The 17899-nt window shown below is 52.6% G+C and overlaps 7 protein-coding genes across 7 annotated transcripts; 3 read left to right on the forward strand and 4 right to left on the reverse strand.

The window, feature by feature from the left end:
* The first annotated feature begins 1039 nt into the window (after positions 1-1039).
* Positions 1040-3066, forward strand: BKA58DRAFT_179691 (uncharacterized protein). Its single transcript, XM_046165355.1, has 3 exons — positions 1040-1727; positions 1775-2096; positions 2143-3066. Exons 1-3 carry the CDS (start codon positions 1169-1171, stop codon positions 2918-2920), a joined length of 1659 nt encoding a protein of 552 aa, XP_046025447.1. The 5' UTR covers positions 1040-1168; the 3' UTR covers positions 2921-3066.
* A 1206-nt stretch (positions 3067-4272) lies between these two features.
* On the reverse strand, positions 4273-9039 carry BKA58DRAFT_361531 (uncharacterized protein). Its single transcript, XM_046168784.1, has 2 exons — positions 8840-9039; positions 4273-8786 (listed from the first exon to the last, which is right to left on the reverse strand). Exons 1-2 carry the CDS (start codon positions 8920-8922, stop codon positions 4445-4447), a joined length of 4425 nt encoding a protein of 1474 aa, XP_046025448.1. The 5' UTR covers positions 8923-9039; the 3' UTR covers positions 4273-4444.
* A 138-nt stretch (positions 9040-9177) lies between these two features.
* Positions 9178-11793, forward strand: BKA58DRAFT_385351 (uncharacterized protein). Its single transcript, XM_046170364.1, has 2 exons — positions 9178-9473; positions 9530-11793. Exons 1-2 carry the CDS (start codon positions 9464-9466, stop codon positions 11380-11382), a joined length of 1863 nt encoding a protein of 620 aa, XP_046025449.1. The 5' UTR covers positions 9178-9463; the 3' UTR covers positions 11383-11793.
* A 327-nt stretch (positions 11794-12120) lies between these two features.
* BKA58DRAFT_179754 (uncharacterized protein) lies at positions 12121-12976 on the reverse strand. Its single transcript, XM_046165356.1, has one exon. The coding sequence runs from the start codon at positions 12781-12783 to the stop codon at positions 12259-12261; it is 525 nt and encodes a 174-aa protein (XP_046025450.1). The 5' UTR covers positions 12784-12976; the 3' UTR covers positions 12121-12258.
* A 633-nt stretch (positions 12977-13609) lies between these two features.
* On the reverse strand, positions 13610-14909 carry BKA58DRAFT_421100 (uncharacterized protein; the record flags this gene model as incomplete). Its single annotated transcript, XM_046172765.1, has 2 exons — positions 13610-14795; positions 14855-14909. The coding sequence occupies 2 exons, from the start codon at positions 14907-14909 to the stop codon at positions 14110-14112; spliced, it is 741 nt and encodes a 246-aa protein (XP_046025451.1). The 3' UTR covers positions 13610-14109.
* A 380-nt stretch (positions 14910-15289) lies between these two features.
* BKA58DRAFT_316021 (beta-lactamase-like protein) lies at positions 15290-16258 on the reverse strand (the record flags this gene model as incomplete). Its single annotated transcript, XM_046167552.1, has 1 exon — positions 15290-16258. The coding sequence occupies one exon, from the start codon at positions 16256-16258 to the stop codon at positions 15290-15292; it is 969 nt and encodes a 322-aa protein (XP_046025452.1).
* A 168-nt stretch (positions 16259-16426) lies between these two features.
* On the forward strand, positions 16427-17791 carry BKA58DRAFT_179776 (alcohol dehydrogenase-like protein). Its single transcript, XM_046165357.1, has one exon. The coding sequence runs from the start codon at positions 16526-16528 to the stop codon at positions 17672-17674; it is 1149 nt and encodes a 382-aa protein (XP_046025453.1). The 5' UTR covers positions 16427-16525; the 3' UTR covers positions 17675-17791.
* Positions 17792-17899: the final 108 nt, after the last annotated feature.

Consider the following 17899-nt stretch of genomic DNA (forward strand, 5'->3'; position numbering starts at 1 on the left):
TTGCTTTTTAACGATACGGGCACGGCAGACGCGCCTAGCTGATAGTGTAGCAGCGGATACATACTCCTGCATACAGTATGACGCACTCGACGGACCAATGTCTCTGCGAATCTCTGTCTGGGCTTACAATTACGACGGGGTTATGCAACTGGACAGGCGGTCTCAATATCCCGTAGCGACCCAATGACCGGAAGCTGTGCATTTCTCATCGCGTGCACCTGTAGCTTACATGCAGCGACCGGGGGTGATAGGACACTAAGACTAAACTGGGAAAATGGGTTTATCATCTACAAGCATGCCAACGCCGTTCACGCACAACGTTGCCGTATCTTCGTGGTTCAGATCGCGCATCTCGGAGCGTACGGGCGTAAGAAAACTGATATGGCTGCTCCATAGTGGCATGAAACACCCATGTGAGTTGTTGGAGACCTAACGAAGCCTTCCTCGCGGATCTCACTTCTTTGCTGTACGCCTCGGTAGGGATTCTTGGCATCATCAACAGCTGTTGTAGCGGTCTGTATGCCGTAGCAGGCATGTCCAAGTTCCCGGCGCTCGGTCGTTGATGATGGTGCTGCACGCATCAGCCACACACTACGTTGAGGCTACTCCTTCCCTCCCGCAACGTTCTGCGGGCCAGGGAGCTTGTGGCGCACATCGGCTTTCGTACGGGACGGTGGGCGGTCACCGCATTCGCCAGGAAAAGCGACTATGCTCCGCTGCCTGACATCGATTCGGTATCTACTGTGGCAGGGTAGTCATACCGGCGTGCGCGACGTACAGTTGATCAAGAGCACACTGCAAAGAGCATGTCCACGTTGCACACTGCGAGATCCACTTTTGATCCTCACTGCTGGCCCATTTCGGTTTGGGTATGGTTCTTGAAACATGGACTTCCATTCGTAGTTGCATGGGAATAGCCGAAATCCACTTCGGTACTGGAGTTCCTTTGCTGTGTCCCAGTGTGGCTATGGCATGTGGCTTCAGGGTAGGTTAGCACTGATCTGAAGCATCGCATACGGTACCTGGATCTTACGTTATCGGTCGACTGCCTACACATCCCTCTACTTATGACCTAAGATTGTTCGCGATACATAATGTCTCAAGTAGCATCAACTCGATTCTGTCCACGGCTCTCGAACCGCTTACAACTTCGCACCGCATTCTCTACATGGCTTCATCCAGCGATCAAAAGACGTCCAAGAGACGAGTCGGACGCCAGCGCCAGCCCCCTCTTGCACCTGGACCTCCATTTCAGTTTGTCGTCGCCAGTCACCCGGATGATTTCAAGGATGGGAAGATCATGAGAAAAGTACGATCGCACGTCATGTATACACACCGCGAAGCCTTGTCACCTACGGACACAGCTGGGAGTCAAGAAGGCAGTAGCACACCAAATCTCACGACACGTACACCTAGCCCAGCGATAGCCAGCACGAGCAGCATGTCACAGACGATTGCTTCACAGGCAGCTACTTCCTCAAGGCACCATGGCAGTGGGTGGGAACAAGATGCGCATGGAATTCAAATACCGTCACCATCTACCCATCCCGTGCGAGTGCTTGCCGCTCGGATACATTCCGCAATCACCAAAGCGTCCCCTCATAGCCAGGCCCGAGTCTTCGACGAGGTCCCTGGGTACCCTTTTCCCGGGGGCAACGCTTCCCGACATGAGTTGTTGGATGATCTGAAGCGTGAATGGATTGGCACTACCACCTTCTACTGTTACGGTTTGTCTCTTTCTTTCCCTACACCAAGCACTCACTGATGGCAGTAGACCAAGCGTGGATGCAATACGTTTGCGGCAATCATCTTTCGTTCCTTAGCCACGTACACGCGACACTGGTCTATCAAGATCTCGACGAAGGCCTACTATACGACAGTGATCTTACTGTATATGCGAAGACCAGGATGCTAGGGCTGTTCCATGGCCGACTGGATACAGATGATACCACCGTTCTCAGCATACTCCACATGCTCATCAGCGAAATCGGTAGCCCTGAGGAAGATGCATTCGGTGTACATCAGGATGGCTTGGTGACCTGTATAAGGAACCGACGAGACGGGCTAGGCCCAAACATCGCGACGTTCATGACTTTGTAAGTTCTACATGCTCAGTCTTTGCTGCCCGCTAATTTTGCTAAGGGTCATGCTCACCTTTGCCATCTGTCGCGGACAGAACGAGTCGGTCGAACTCACACCACGATCATCTTCTGAAGCTTGGATCGGTCACAACAGTCCGGTCTCGCCGCTGTTAGTTTCCCGGGAGCATATACCCTCTCTATACCGCAACGGCTCAACAACTACAAACGACATCATCCGAAAGATGCAGAGGTGTACCTACATCTTCCTGACAAGATGGACACACAAAGGTGACCCTCATATGATTTCAAGCGGCCAGATAGCGACATGCGACGCAGAACTACAAGACATATATTCTGATCTGCTTTTACTGCCCTCTGCAGAATACGACAATCAGCCAGACTGGATCTACGAGAGCTGTCGTATTGCTGCTTTGATCTACTGTAGATCGGTAGTCCATGGTGCAACACTTGCGGATTCGGCAAATATCATGCACGCAAGCATATCTGGCTCTAGCTCCGAAAGCATTACTCTCCTTGCAGCCTTACATTCTGCGCTCGCCAAATCAGAGGTTCAAACCTGCTGGGGCTTCGACCTATCTGGCGCTTTCCTCTGGGTAGCTCTCGTAGGAGCAGCGGCATCATGGTCCGCACCGCACTCCTCTTCAGATGAGGCATTGCAAGCTTCAGCCTGGATGAGGAAGTGCTTTGCGCTATATGCAGTCAGAGCGGCAGTCTCAGTCCCTTTTGACTATGCCGACGCCACGATACAAGCCTTGCGCACAATGCTGCAGGTCCGGCGGTTTATAACTGTCAAAATGGGCCCGACCCTCCCTCAATGAGCTCATCGCGCATCCCCATTTTCGTTCTGGTCGCTTGTACGCTCAGTTTTCCAATTCTCGTCACCTGTACAACAGTCGTTTCGTTCACGTCACTTGTGTTATCATGGTATTCGCGTGGTCGCTATAGCCACGGAAGGATCTCGCAGTCATTTCATCTTTTGTCATCTCTACGCCTACGCTGGTACGTAAGAGTAGGGTCATACACACGATTTTCCCTGTCCACTTTTCGGTTTTGTATTAGCAGCTTCATTTTAGCCTGCCTGTGGAGCACGGTGCTCTGAGATAAATTCCATGCCGGTCATGCGAGAACATTCACCCTTTCGCTACTGTCATCTCGCCCTATGTAATTCATTCCAGCACTTCACTGAACGAATCGGGGTACGCGCAAATCCTCTCCCCAGCCGAACCACGTTGGAACGGTCGGGAAACAGCCGAGCAGCGCCCTGCAGCCCATAAGGCTGAATCGCCAGTATCTCACCGTTCGTACATGCTAACCGAAGGAACCAACCGAAGAGCAGCGCGGCAAAGGGACGAATGTATCAGATACCTCTTGACGACCAGGGCCATAGCATAGTCCACTTGCGGTCAGATTCTAGGCCCTGCAAATCGCAAAAAGTCCCTCCTCCGTCTCATTGACCAGTGACACAGCATGCCGCACCCCACCGTCAGCGAGGGCTACACCGCAGCGAACATCTCAACCACGTCAGTGTCACAACCAACCGAGCGAACTGGTCACTAGCCACACCACAGCCACAAGTAATCGCGAATGTAGCTACGCTACATGATCTCACTCACTCACCATCTTACACCGTATGTTGGTCAGTGGACCAAATGTTCGCGCAAAATACGACACGGGGATACCAATGATTACCACCCTTGCCACGCCCCTCCTGCCATGCAATATAGGGCTGAGCAGGGAACTTGATCCTTCTGCCTAGCGAACCAGAGTTTGAACTTTGTGGCGACCTGCTTGCTGCGTCCTGCGGCTGCGGGCTGCGATATGCAGCCTTGTGGGGCGAGGCTGGTAAAGGTATGGTTGGTTGTGGCGGGGGTTTGCGCCGCTCACTAGGCTGTCCACCCGTTCTGTGTATGCCACGTTTTGTTGGGGTTTGTGCTTACTATTACGATGGAGATAACGGCCGAGGTAGAGGGTATCGTTCATGTCGGACGGCGCCGACGATGCGAGATAATGAGAGGTTTCACTCATTTTCTTAGATGGGCTTAGAGGATCTCGGGACTAGTTTTGGCACCGTAGAGGCATACATACAAATATCATATACAGAAGCTGAATGCGAGAAGAGTAAGGGTAGGATGAGGTGTGGTATCGGTGGCGCAAGTCTCAGATGAATCACCACCGCATCGATTGACCGGGTTGAGTAGTAAAGAAGATGTGTGAATTGCACCTGCTCGCTATGCATATAACCTCGTTTTCGCAAAGAAACTGCGCCATGTGTACGCCCAACCCATGCATATATACATCTCCGCCTTCCACCCAACTTCACTCCACGTTCCATGCACGTCCTCTCACAGCGCATCCCACCCCTCCTCAAACAACGTTTTCTTAACCTTGAGTTCCTCCGCCCCAAGATACAGCGGCCTAACAACCTGCATACTACCCGTGCCCAACTTAACACTCTGCCCCATGATAATACACTCACTAACACCATCAATTGTATCCGTCTTCCCCCTCGCCGCCGCCTCGAACAAATGGTCCGGCGTCTTCTCGAACGACGCAAGCTGCAGCACACTATCTCTTGTCTTTTGCAACCCAAAACGCGTGATACCAAAGACCTCGCCCTTGAACGTCATGACATCAGCGAGAAGCTGCATGTGACGCGGATCAATGTCCATGTTACCCATGACATCTCCGATTTCGCGTACGATGGTTGCGCGCGCGGCTTCGATACCGAGTACGGTCTTTACTTCCATGACGTGGTTGGACTTTGTGTTGTAGGGTTCTATTCCGGGGGTTGTCATGCAGTCGCGGAGGCCATAGCCTTCTACTAGGAGTTGGCATTCGTATTGGCCTTGGGCGTTGGGGCTGCTTTCCTTCTTGATGATGGCGCGTGTGCAGTCTGGGTAGCCTTTTATGACGACGTCGGGAATGAGGGCTTTGACTTGTTGGACGCGTTCGAAGAATTCCTTGTGGTTGCGGGATGTTTTTGTGGGTCGCTTTTTCGCGGCATTGGGGTCGGGGACTTCGACGCGGATTATGGACGAGGATATGCGGACGTTGGCGCCGGCTTTACCCCATTTGAGCGGCTTGTGGGCGTTGATTGCTGCGGCAATTTCTTGGGGTGAGACGTCCACGAAGAGTTGGTTGATAGTGTCCCAGTCGATGCGCATGGCAATGTAGGCGCCGTTGGGGTGCCAGACATCTTCGACATAGGAAATGACGTCGCGCAGGTAGGTCTTCTCCACACGCGCTTTGACGATTCGCGCAGCGGATTCTGAGACCTTGTTTGAAAGCTCGCAAGCGATGACGGGCGTGGAGATGGCGGACGAGGCGTTAATGATTTCCTTGATACGGGGTACACCCTGGGTGATGGACATACCAGCGACACCAGCAAAATGGAAAGTCTTCAGTGTCATTTGTGTTCCGGGCTCACCAATGGACTGAGCACCAATGGCTCCAACGGCGTGACCGGGCTGTACTCGTGATCGGTGGTACTTGGTTAGACAGAGTGTTATGAAGGCTTCGAGCGCGCTGTGCGAGATCTTTGCAATTCCATCAGCAAGACCGTACTTTTCTGCGTCGGCTGCGGACTGCTTCCTATCCTTCTTGCCATCGGGTTGCACTACGCCTAGGTAGGTAAGAGTTGTCTCGAGCTTCTGTGCTTTCTTGAAGATGTAGTCTTGCACAGTGTCGAGGAAGTCACGCAAAGACTCTTTTTGGTCAATGCCAGCGTCGGTCCTATCACGATACTCCAGCGGCGTCACGCCATCCAACTTGAATCTTGGGTACTTGTTCCGCTCGGTATTCAGCTTTGCTTCTGTGTATTCCTTAACCTCCTGTGGCGTCAAGCCCGACTCGGAGTTGTCCCACGTCGATGTTACGGCATGGGAGAATGTCCTGTCAAAGTGCACCGGTTTTGCCTTGCCCTCCATGTCTACAGGGTCGAGGTTGTCGTCTCCGTACTGGAATTGCACTACGGTTCCGGAAGAGTTCCGAACAGTATCGTCATATTGTGCAGAGAGATCTTCGAGTGATTTCATCAGTCGTCTACTCATGTAACCGGTCTCGGCGGTCTTGACAGCTGTATCGACCAAACCTTCACGACCACTCATAGCGTGGAAGATAAACTCGGAGGGTGTCAGTCCTGAGAAGAAACTGTTACTGACGAAACCTTTCGATGCGGGCTGACGAGCGGCTTTGGGGAAGTGAGGTAGTGTTCGGTGGTGGAATCCATCTGCGACACGAGCACCGCCAATCATTTGTTGTCCAACGGAAGCAACCATTTGAGAGACGTTAATGTTGGAACCCTTGGAACCACACTTGGCCATGAGCAAGGGCGAGTTCCATCTGCTGAGCTCTTCGAAACAAATGTCACCAGCCGCTTGGCGTACACCAGACAAGATACCACCGATCCTGTTCTCCATCGTCTGCTCTTCGTCGCAACCGGGATCGCGCTGCAGCTTGCCTTCCTTGAAGTCCTTGATCAACTTGTCGCACTTGGCGTAAGCCTCTTCTACCAAATCTTGCTTCTTCTTGTTCAACTTTTCTCCGGGGGTAACGTCGCTGATGCCGAGAGAGAAACCGTTGTTGGAAAGCCATCGCGCAGACAACTTGGACAGTCTGTTCATGCCCTGCACGGCGTGATCGGGGCCAAAATCTCGCATCATGACGTAGAACACCGAGTCTTTCTTACCATCACCGACTGTCGCCTTGTCCATCACACCGCACATGACCTCGGAGTTGCGAATGACAAGATAAGCATCATTCTCGTTCAGATCGGGAGCTTGATCGGGGGTATTCTTGAACTGTTTGCATGCTGCTTCGAGGTTGATCAATACCCTGCACCCCTTGTATGGCTTCATTAGCAGATTGAAGACCTGCTTTCCGGTCCAAAGTGCCTGAGGCTTCCACACAACAGGTGGAGGTATGTCGATAGGGTGCTTCTTTCCTGTGTCTGGGTCGAAGGCTCCTTCTCCGTTGAACATGTAGTTCACAATCTGACAGAACGTCCGTCGATCGTAAAAGTTGTTCTTGTTGCTGAGGAGATATGCTGCTGTGATGAAATCTTGGATAGCCGCGATAATAGGTGTTCCGTTCTTGGGGGTTGCAAGGTTGTATTTGACACCCATGAGCTCGGTAGCCTCGGTTCGCGCTTCTTCAGTTTGTGGAACGTGCAGGTTCATCTCGTCACCGTCGAAATCGGCATTGTAAGGATTGCAGACACACTCGTTCAGCCGGAAGGTTCTCCAGGGGCGGATTTTCGCACGATGACTCAAGATACTGAGCTTGTGTAGGGAGGGTTGCCGATTGAAGAGAACAATATCCCCGTCTTCAATGTGTCGCTCAACGATATCACCAATCCTGAGTCGCTTCGAAGTGGCTTCTAGTTTCTCGCCCGTGGTATCGAATCGCGAAAGACCAATAAGTGACGTCTTGTTAGGCTCCTTATTTGGTCCCTGGTCGCTGATAATGTAGTTGGCGCCGGGATACTTGTTCGATCCATTCTTTACTAATCTTCTCAGCTTGTCAATGTTGTATCGTGTGGCCTTTTCGGGGTATGTGAGGTTCTTCGCGATGCGCTGCGGGACAGCGACTTCGTCAATGCTCAAATTCGGGTCAGGGCCAATGACAGTACGACCGGAAAAGTCGACACGCTTTCCGGAAAGGTTCTGACGGAATCGGCCACCCTTTCCCTTCAAGCGCTGCGAGAAACCGCGCATGGTCTTCTGGAGACCCTGTTGTTTCAGACCAGGCGCGTCGCTGTTGATGTACATGGCGATCTGCAGCTGCAGGAAGTCCCACTGTTCCATCAAAATCTGGAGAGGAAAGCCTCGCGCGAGCCCAGCGCGTATTATGCTGCTGATCTGGCATATGTCTCCGATCTTGTTGGTCACGTCGTCCTCGGTCGCACCACCTTCCTGCATCACGGACGGGCGGAGCGCGACTGGTGGTACAGGCATGTACTCCCAGATCAACATCTCCGGTCGCGCATCCTCAGGTATCATAGCCAGCAGCTCGCAGTCCTCTGGTGATATCTTTTTGAACAAGTTGAGCGTCCTCAGCGGATGCATATCGTCCACAGCCTTCTTCAGGTGCTTGTCCAGATCGGGGTTCGCGGATTTGGCGGTATCGAAGGACTGATCGAACTCGACTTTGCCGGCGGGTGGCTTCTTCGTCTTCGCGGTAGATCGGTTGAAGGCATCGTATCGGTTGTGGATGATCTTGAGCGGGTGGCCAGGTACCTTGCGGACAGTACCCTGCAGGGCGTTGCAGTATGGGCACGTCTTCTTCTTCCTGCAGTCGTCGAGAATCTTCTTGGTGACTGCGCCCTTGCGCAATGTGTCCATGTCTGGTCGGCGCATACTGCGCAGGTACCTCCGCCGCTCCACCTCATCCAGCAGCACGCGCGAACAGTCTTTGCAGATGCAGTTGAGCACCTCGATAATGTGCTTCAGGTACCCCACGTGGAATGCAGGCAGCGCAAGCTTGATGTGACCGAAGTGACCGTTGCACCTGTCGAGGCCTTCGCCACATGTTCCGCACTTTCCCTGCTTGCTTGATATGCCCATGTGTGTGTCCATGGGCCCGTTGGCCGTGAGCGAGCGCGTGCCATCGGCGGCGGGTTGGAGGTCGTAGACATTGCGGTCCGAGACTTCGAGGACGGCCTGGTTCACGATGTCCTGGTTGGAGCTGGAGAGTGTTACTATGCGTCTTTCAGCAGCGTTGCCACAGTGGTGTCCTACTATATGCCGAACTGGATGTGCTTGATGCGCGCGGGGATGCGGTCCACGACCTGCTGCTTGGCCGAGCTGCGCGGCGCCTCCATGGTGGCGGGGGGGTGGTTATGTGGGGTCACAGAGGTGAGTTGATGCTACCGGGAGTCTTCGCAGTGGTCGTGATTTCGCATAGTCGTCGCGTCGTGAGTCATGATCGGGGCGACAATAGACAGCAGCAGCAACTTTCTCGTCGCGCCTCTGCAGATTTTGGGTGGGGGACCTTCCCGGAGCTAAGCCGCACTAATGCGCCCTAATGCGGGCTGATAAGCTGATAGTACCCCGGAAGGCAGTCGTGACCAGGAGCGAGCATCACCGCCTGGTGGCTGCCTCACCATTGACCTTCTCTCTGCCCCGCCCATAGTGACGGCGAGGTTTGCAACAACTTCGCTTGAATTGCTCGCTCGTCCCTTGGTCCCACTCCCTCCACTCAGCAGCACTCTTATCTACACATCACTGGTTGTTCCTGCCTCCTGGCCCCACGGTACTACCTACACAGCGTCCCCGCTCAACCTCACCCCGCCTCAACTGCTCCGCCTCCCAACCCAGGCTGTCTTCGCGTCACTCTCTGGCGAGACGCACTTCTTTTCCCTCATGACTTCAAGTAGGTTTCTCATCGCACCATCTGCCATGTTCTTTCCCGTCTCACTGACATCCCAGTCTTCCGCATCGTCCTCCGGGACGCAAAGCGGTACGACACGTACGAGACCCGTGAGTTCGACCTGGCACTCGACACCGAGTTCCCCATCGGTCGAGCGTCCAGCAACGCGGCCAAGCGAGAACTCATGGCGGCACCGCACAACGCATTCATCGACAGCCCCGTCATCTCACGCCAGCACGCTGTCCTCTCCGCCAACGCCAGCAGCGGCGATCCGGAAGTCTACATCACCGACAAGGGCTCCATGCATGGTACCATGTTGAATAGTCAGAGGCTGCCTGCCAACACACCCACCAAGCTGAACGACGGCGATGTTCTGCAATTCGGCACTGACGTTAACCGCAATGAGGGTACGTCCTCCCGTAGGCCCTCCAAACCCCCTCTTGCCCAAGCTCCTGAGCTGACACCGGCCCACACAGAGTTCTTCGTAGCCCGCACCTACACGTTCGAATCTCAGCTCTCGCGTCCTTTCTCTCTTGGCTTTACCGTCCCCGATGCCGAGAGCGATGAAGAGGAAGTCGCGGAGCGTCGAGGCAGCCAGATCGATCCCTTCGTCATCGACGACGACTCCGACGCAGCTGATGACCAGTCGGAGGCCGACGACCAAGAAGAGGTTACCATGATCATGGATCAGGTCTTGCACCCAAATGAGCATGGTCACACTCTCAGTGTTGTCCAGGACGACTACCCAACGTCTGCAATGCGCACCACTCTTTCCAACGACGACTACAACCAAGAGAGCTTCACCTCACGCCGTGATGATTCTCTCGAGCCAGCCAGTCCAAACCCTTCTAGCGATGAAGAAGACGTGAAGCCACTTGGCTCTGATTCAGACAGCGAGGCTGGCAGCATCGATAGTTCCGAAATGTTGTCTGACTCCGAGCCAGAGATTCAGGATTCAGAAGACGATGAAATGGAAGAGAGCGGCCATAAGAAACCTACCACATCTTCATCCAACAAGGAGAACGAGGCGTCTGTCGATAGCCAGGTACCCCAGACCGTCCAATGCTTCCCGCGCGATACCAGTACGCTTTCGCTCTCGGACGTGTACATGCCACAGGACGCAGCCAACACACAGGCGTCGCTACCACGCATGTACATGTTCGGTATGCAGGGCTCTGACAGCAACTCCATGTCGAACAGTAACGTCTACGGAGATAACGCGCCTCCGCCTCTACCGCCACGTCCCTCGGCGTCTAGGGCAGCACCATGGTGCGATTCAACCTATCGCTCGTTTAGGGATGTGAACGATCTTCAAGAATGGTATCCTGAGGGCATTCCGCAGCCAAACTACTTGGGCACCAACTTTGGCGACCGACCGTCCCTGTTCAGTCCGGCTCCTCTTCCCCCATTGTCAGAGGCGAATGAGGCTCGTGCTCCCTCGTCCCACTTCAATACTTATCCTAGCCAACCCATGCAAGCGAGCCGTCTGCAGACACCGCCACCATATTTTGTACCCGACTTCGAGACCTCCCCGCCGGTGCAGCCAGGTCGCCGTACCAAGGTATCTATCGAGGAGATCGTCGAAGAGCAGCCGCCCACGCCTGAATCTGTGAAGGATCTGAAGCGCAAGGCAGATGTGCTTGAGGCAGACGAGCCAGACGCCGTTCTCGACGAAGCATCAAAGGCCGTCATTGGTGATGAGCATGCAACCTCAAACTCGGTAGCTGCAGTTCCAGTGGATGATGCTGCTGCAATCCAGACGGCTGCCGTTATTGCCCAGCGTCCCAAGAAGACTCCCCGATCAGTCCTTAGCAAGGTTCTCAACAAGGCTGCCTATCCTTTGCTTGGTGCTACCGGTGCCGTAGTCTCCTTTGCTCTTCTTTCCACCCTTCCGGATGCCTTCTTTGTGTAGGCCATGATGGACCTGATGGCAACAGTTCATCATTCTTCTTTTTCGGAGTTTAGGGTAAGGCAAGGTGTACATGGCGGGGCGGTTCTGGGATCATGACATCGGTGGGAGCATCTACGGGTAACGGCAATCAGTGCTAACGGCGTTTTGAGAAACGTCAGAAGAGTCGGGTCCTGCGTTATGGGTGGTATGTGCTTCGGGATCCACTGGCGTTATGTGTCTTTTGCCTCATGTCACGCCATCGTGCATGACCATATTACCTTTAGTTTGATGACGAGTTATGTGCAATGAACTGCTTACCTGATGCTACTGCGTGTGTTATCTACGTGATGTGAGATGTTAGATTAGGTTTACGCGAAGCTTGAAATTCTTCGGGACGCTAAACCTCAAGCGGTTCGTGTTGAAGAGCTCCACACCCACGTGGATGACCTAGACGTCACGTCTTCACTCCTGTCAGGCAGAATCATAGTAGAAGACCAGTACGTGTACCAGAATCTATGTTATTGTTGTTGTCAATTTGGTGTATACAACGTCTTTCGCAAAAAACACTTTCCTACCACCTGCGACGCTCCGTTCGATCCTCACGGTTCTGAAGACCTCTGATGGACTGTCACTGTCTTCTTGATAGCATTCCAATCCTGCATCTCCTTATCCAAAACAGCTACCTCGCTCCCCTGTGTACTACCCTGCTCCTTACTGGACCTGTGTATTCCCGTAACCTTCGTGCTGATCCTTGTCGAGAGCGACGTCCACAGCGGCTTGAAGATAGGCAAAGAAGCACACAAAATCGCAGTACAAACATGGACGCTGGTCCAAAGTTCCGTGACATGATAAAAAACTGCTCAGCGTCAGCACTAAGACCATTAGTGTCGAAGTAAGTTAAGACCCACTCTCATTCGGATCCTCTTTACGTCTCGTGTAAAACTCAACAATCCGCACCACGTTAGTAACAACGACGAAACCGCCCAGTGCGAAAACACCCGCAAGCCCGGCCTTCGCTCGTAGCGCCATCTGTAGCGTAGACGCCGTGCGAATTGGTACGAGCAAGATAGCGAGATCGTTGGCAGCGTCAAGCGCGAGGAAAACGTGTATCACATGCGACCAAGACCCGCGATATTTGTCCCGTTCAACAGACAGTTTGATGGCCTCAGACGGGCTGTGGACGTTGACGACAAAGGACCGGCAGATACAGATCATAGTGATGACTGTGGCGGCCCACCAGAGCGAGGTGAACATGATCAGGTAGAGTGAGGCGCGCTGGTGGAATGTGCTGGTGCTGAAGATGCGCCGGTAGAAGAGGAGGATGGAGAGTTTGCAGGTGTATTGCGACCATATGGCGAGGAGGAAGGCGGTGAGCATGGCCTGTTGTTTTGGTGGAGGGGTGGTTAGTTGAGTCGCGTACATGGGAAGCGTGGGATGGGGAGATGAAAGTTACCTTGCGGTAGCCACTCAGCAGCGTAGAGGAATTGTCGAGGTGCATGTTCAGGACCTGGGTTTTGTCATAGGGTCCAAATTTGGTGAAGCTCTCTGCCGTTCAAGATTCAGTTCACGGTCGGCGCTGCTATAGTGGTGATGATGTACCGTGTAGGGCGACGGAAATGGCGGCGTGATAGATGAGCAGGGTCAGAAGAATGAGATGGTCGTCTTTCTTTAGACCTTGTTTGGTCGAAATTTTGGCGTAGAAGCGTGTACAGACTGCAAGGCCGGCGATGAGGCTGCAGATGATGTGAGCGATGGCTACTTGGCTGTGGTAGAAACTTAGGCCGAGCATGGTAGCAGGAATGTTGCTTCTATTCAGCGATGACATCGATCTTGAGTTTACAACGCGCCCCGAGGGCGGATGAATAGATAAAAGTACTTGGAGGGGCGCTGGTGTGCGATTGGAGCGGAGCTTCGCACGCCCAAGATCCAAGATTGAAGAGGCATATACACAGGCGTGAGAATCGGCCATTACGAAAAAAGAGTAGAGAAACGGGCGCGATCGTTGTCGAGATATTCCGCTACGACTATCTGGGTAGTACCCAGATATGTGGACAGGACAGATATAAGTAAAATAAGCGATTTTCAGTGGTCACGTTGCGTCACCCACAAGACATTCTGTTTGCTAGCGATTTCCGTTTTACAGACTATTCCCAATGGGTCACGTTGACCGTCTTTCTTTCACTTCTCATTTCGTTTTCATGAACTGAACCGAGGCTTAAAACCAGTCGAGCGTAACTATTATGATATTGAGATGATGATGCATGAAGTACATGGTTGAAAACAATGCTGCATCCTCGCTCCCCTATGCAACACCATAATCCCCAGATCTCAAATCCATCTCTCCTCAACCATATTTCCCTGGGCGTATACAGGCCTCTGAATTGTGGGTGTGGCCTGCTCTTCCCAAGTCTTGCGTTGAACGCTGTTTCAGTCCCTTTGTGGTCTCCGCTAGAGCGTTTATACCAAGACGCTTATTGCCCATAGACTTTAGTCTAGCTATACCAAACTATGCATATAGACACCGTAACGTGTCTCAAGATGGCGTGAAAAAGAATGTAGTTCTCATCTCCAGAGTGTGGTATAGCTGAGAAGCAATCAACATCCACAAGCGTCTCCGTAAAAACCGACATTCGTTTCCTCCTTTAAACACGCGCATCAACAGCAACAGTACGGTCTAACCCCTTGTGCTCTTTTCCTTTTCGATCCTTTCGATCCTCACCACTTCTTTTCGTCTCACGACGATCATAATCATAAAGACACACGTACCCCCATAGCTGCCTCTATCGCCGCATCAACCACAGGATCATCCTCCTCAACATCAAACGCCAACCGCTTGAGGAATCTCATCGCTTGCTCCAGCAGGCCGATGTGTCTTCGAAGCAGTTTGGTTATCTTCTCGCATTCCTGTTCTCGTACTTCGCATGCCGCTATCTCCCTGGATGAGATACCCACTTTCTTATAGAGGTCGATAAGCTCTGCGATGATCTTTCTTCTCCGCTCTTCGTACTCAAAATCGTCGCTGCTGACATCAGAGTCACAGTCGTAATCGCGCTCTCCCTGGTGTAGCTGATCTGTGTCTTCTTTGGTCCCGGCGTCTTTGGCTGCTAGTATATTTTTGTAATCGGGAGGGTCGCAGAGCGGACTGAGAGGGAGTGGCGGGAGTTCTAAGGGTCCATCATGATCCATGGCTGTATCCGTGTTGTTGGTATCCGCGATGTAGAGATACTGTGCGTAGTTTTGCTGCTTCAGAGCGGCGAAACAGCTTTTCAGGGTATTCACTTGAGTCTGAAAATCCTGGAGATTGGCTCTGCGCATTGCGACTTCGGTTTTGGCGCTTTCGAGTTCGGCGATGCGTGCCTTGATCATGGTCTCGAAATGTATTCTCGAATCGTTCATCGTTTGAGTATATTGCTGTTGCAACACGATTCCTGTCGCTGCACAGAATGTTAGTGTCGATCTTGTTGAGTTATTCTTGATGATGATGACCTCTCACCTACATCTATGGATACATCGCCATTTTCAGATGGAGTGGGCGACTTGACGGGCATTTTGCTGGTACATCTCTTGCCCACGTTTAAAAAGAGTTGTCGAGTTTTTCTGGCGCGATGGCGTCAATATAAAATGTTGGTATTTCGCAAGTAGAACATTAAGTCAGTATAAGAAAGGTGTATAGCACTGAGATCGACTCTTTTATGACCTGTGCGACCGAATATCTTCATTTCGGGTTATTCATCTATTCGGTGAGGTGTGAACCTAGGTACAGGATACCAAGGGACCACTCACAACTCCGATAATGCAAATTATCATCACAAATCATTCCGAGCACGAATATTGCGACTGCCGATAAGTGATCAGACAAAAGCCGGTTGCTACTCGAGCAGTGTGTGGCTGCCTTGTTTAGGTGAATGGCCATTTGCGCAACCACGAGTCACACGTGCCCGGGCAAGAACGCCGCCTTATTTGCCCGGGCCCAACCTCCATCGTGCGCTACAATCACTTCTACTTCTACAGGACTTCCACCTTCTTCACGAACATTCCCTTGCTTCAAGAGCCTTGCTATTTTTTCTACAGTAGCCGCTGCAGCATCAGTGTCAGCATGCACACTTCTCAAACCACCCTTTCCATCATCGTAGAGCGCGATACCCTTCTCGCCGCTCAAGATGCGTGGGTCATGGCAACAGTCGCCGCCGAGATATACCCATTTCTTTGGCCCTGTTCGGGCGAGAAGGTTGATGTGTCCGAACAAGTGGCCTGGCGCGTCGATGATGAATAATGATCCATCTCCATAGAAGTCTATCGTAGCAGGAAACCCCGCCAACGGCCTCCATCCAAGTTCTTTTAACTGGGTCTTGAACGCGCGTAGACCTTCCGTCTCGCGAACAGGTGGTAATTCGCTCGTTCGGCTGGTAGGCAACTCATCAGGGTTGAATATCTCAGCCGGGTATAGTGGACCACCTCCGTTCGCAAGAAGATGCATAGTACCACTTCCGACTACAAATCGCGCGTTCGTGAAATCGCTCGGTGTACCCACATGGTCCCAGTGAACATGGCTAAGCATCACCAAGTCCACATCTTTTGGGTCAAGTCCACCTCTTCGTAAGCTCTCAGCCACATCTGGGCTGACACTGGTAGGCTGTCGTTGAGCGATATGATGCTGTTGTGCCTCCCGGTAGCCAGAGAAGTCGCGTTTAAGACCGAGATCGAAGACGAGACTGGATGAACCGTGTCGAATCAGGAAAGAGAGAGATGGGACTGTCGCACGTCTCTCTGGGTCGGCATCCGTAACGAAGAGTCGCTCGGGAAGTGTAAGCTGGCCGGCTTCGAGCGCTGAGATGGTAACGTAGGTTTGACCATGGGCTGGTGCTGGAAGAACAACGGCATCATTGCTCGACGCCATGGTGAAAAACAGAAGGTATGAGCTACCAGCTCTGGTGTTCACGAGGAAGCCATGTTTGACGCCAAACATGACATCGTGGTTGGAGAAATTGTTGGCCTGTATCCCGTCCTGCCCCACCTTGTTACTACCCCGCACGCGGGGTCAATTCCTCTACCATAACAAGGCCTACTGAAACTATTAGTGGCAATAGCGTGGGTATAAAGTAAGAGCCTTTAGTTGATAGGCAGCTCCCCGCTCCGTATCAATTCGAAAAGTCCTCAAGGCACGATGTCGTTTACTCTGCCCGAATCGATGCAAGCGCAGTGCCTGGAGGCTTACAAGGAACCATACAAGCTACGATCAGTTCCAGTTCCCAAGCTTCTGGAGCCGCATGACATCCTGATCAGGGTAGACGCTGCTTCGTACTGCCATACCGACTATGTCCTAGCGGAAGGACAGATGCCAGGATTGCCAAAATCTTTCCCACATATTGGGTGTCACGAATTCGCCGGTACGGTAGTCGCCATTTTTCAGACGCCTAGCAAGGAAGCTGGCGCATTCGAGATTGGCGCAAGGGTCGGTGTACCAGGTCGCTCTTTCCATGCTTGTGGCGCATGTTTCGAGTGCAGGAATGAACGCGCGGAGGATCCAGTCGCAATGGACGAAGGAGGCTACTCGGTGAACTGTGTCACTGCGGATAACAAAGGCCTAAGCAGAGACGGTGGATTTGCGCAGTATGCCGTTGTGGACGCGAGACAACTGTCACCCATACCAGATAATCTGACCGCAGTAGAGACCGCCCCCCTGATGTGCGCCGGCGTGACCATATACGGAGCACTCAAAAGATGCAGACTCAAGGAAGGTGACAGAGTCGGCATACTAGGAGCCGGTGGTGGTCTTGGTCATCTGGGCTTGCAATACGGTGTCAAGATGGGTTATAAAGTTTTGGGTATTGAGGCAGCAGATGAGCCTCTGAAGCTTTCGCAAGATGTCGCCTCGAGGTTGGATCCAAAACCATACATCGTGGACGCTCGAAAGAAGAAGGCAAGCGACGTCGTTCGGGAATTTGGCGGTCAGGACGGCAAGAAAGATATTGGAGAGATGGGACTGGATGCAGTGATAGTCTTGCCTGAAAGCCAGGCGGCTTTTGACTATGGCATGACCCTGCTAAAGTCACACGGGACATGTGTTTTGGTATCGTTCCCAGAAAAGGGCTTCCACATCAACTCGCACGATGTCGTCTTTCGAGATATCAGGATAATCGGTAGCCTGGTAGGGAGCAACAAAGTGCTTCGTGAAATGCTGGATTTCTCCGCCAAGCATAACATTCGCGCTTTGTCGACTTCTTTTCCTCTGACAAAGTTGAACGAGCTGGTAGATGAATACCACAAGGGTCGGGGTGGGAAGCTGGTAGTTGATATGGCCCTCAATGCGTAGATCAAGTAGCGAGATGATTCCGTATATCTAATACCTCCACAGAATCAAGAGGATTCCTCTTCTGCTTATATAGCATCGATGGAGTACCATAATGTCAAGTCACGTGCCGATCGTGAGCCTTGGCTTCAGTTGGTGCTCAACCCTGGTATGCATCGGAAAATCCGAGTGCCTCGGCGAACGTCCACAAGAATCGCTGCGTGCTATTGGCTGAATTGGGCATCCCTA

This window comes from Alternaria rosae (assembly GCF_020736505.1).
Source record: "Alternaria rosae strain MPI-PUGE-AT-0040 chromosome Unknown BKA58scaffold_5, whole genome shotgun sequence".
NCBI lineage: Eukaryota > Fungi > Ascomycota > Dothideomycetes > Pleosporales > Pleosporaceae > Alternaria > Alternaria rosae.

Excerpts from the sequence above, each read along its gene's own strand:
- BKA58DRAFT_179691 (XM_046165355.1), top strand. The coding sequence starts at position 1,169 with ATGGCTTCATCCAGCGATCAAAAGACGTCCAAGAGACGAGTCGGACGC. Across the intron at positions 1,728-1,774 it reads TACCACCTTCTACTGTTACG|ACCAAGCGTGGATGCAATAC; the intron begins GTTTGTCTCTTT and ends TGATGGCAGTAG. Across the intron at positions 2,097-2,142 it reads ATCGCGACGTTCATGACTTT|GGTCATGCTCACCTTTGCCA; the intron begins GTAAGTTCTACA and ends AATTTTGCTAAG.
- BKA58DRAFT_179754 (XM_046165356.1), bottom strand. The coding sequence starts at position 12,783 with ATGTACGCGACTCAACTAACCACCCCTCCACCAAAACAACAGGCCATG.
- BKA58DRAFT_361531 (XM_046168784.1), bottom strand. The coding sequence starts at position 8,922 with ATGGAGGCGCCGCGCAGCTCGGCCAAGCAGCAGGTCGTGGACCGCATC. Across the intron at positions 8,787-8,839 it reads CACATCCAGTTCGGCATATA|CTCCAACCAGGACATCGTGA; the intron begins GTAGGACACCAC and ends AACACTCTCCAG.
- BKA58DRAFT_179776 (XM_046165357.1), top strand. The coding sequence starts at position 16,526 with ATGTCGTTTACTCTGCCCGAATCGATGCAAGCGCAGTGCCTGGAGGCT.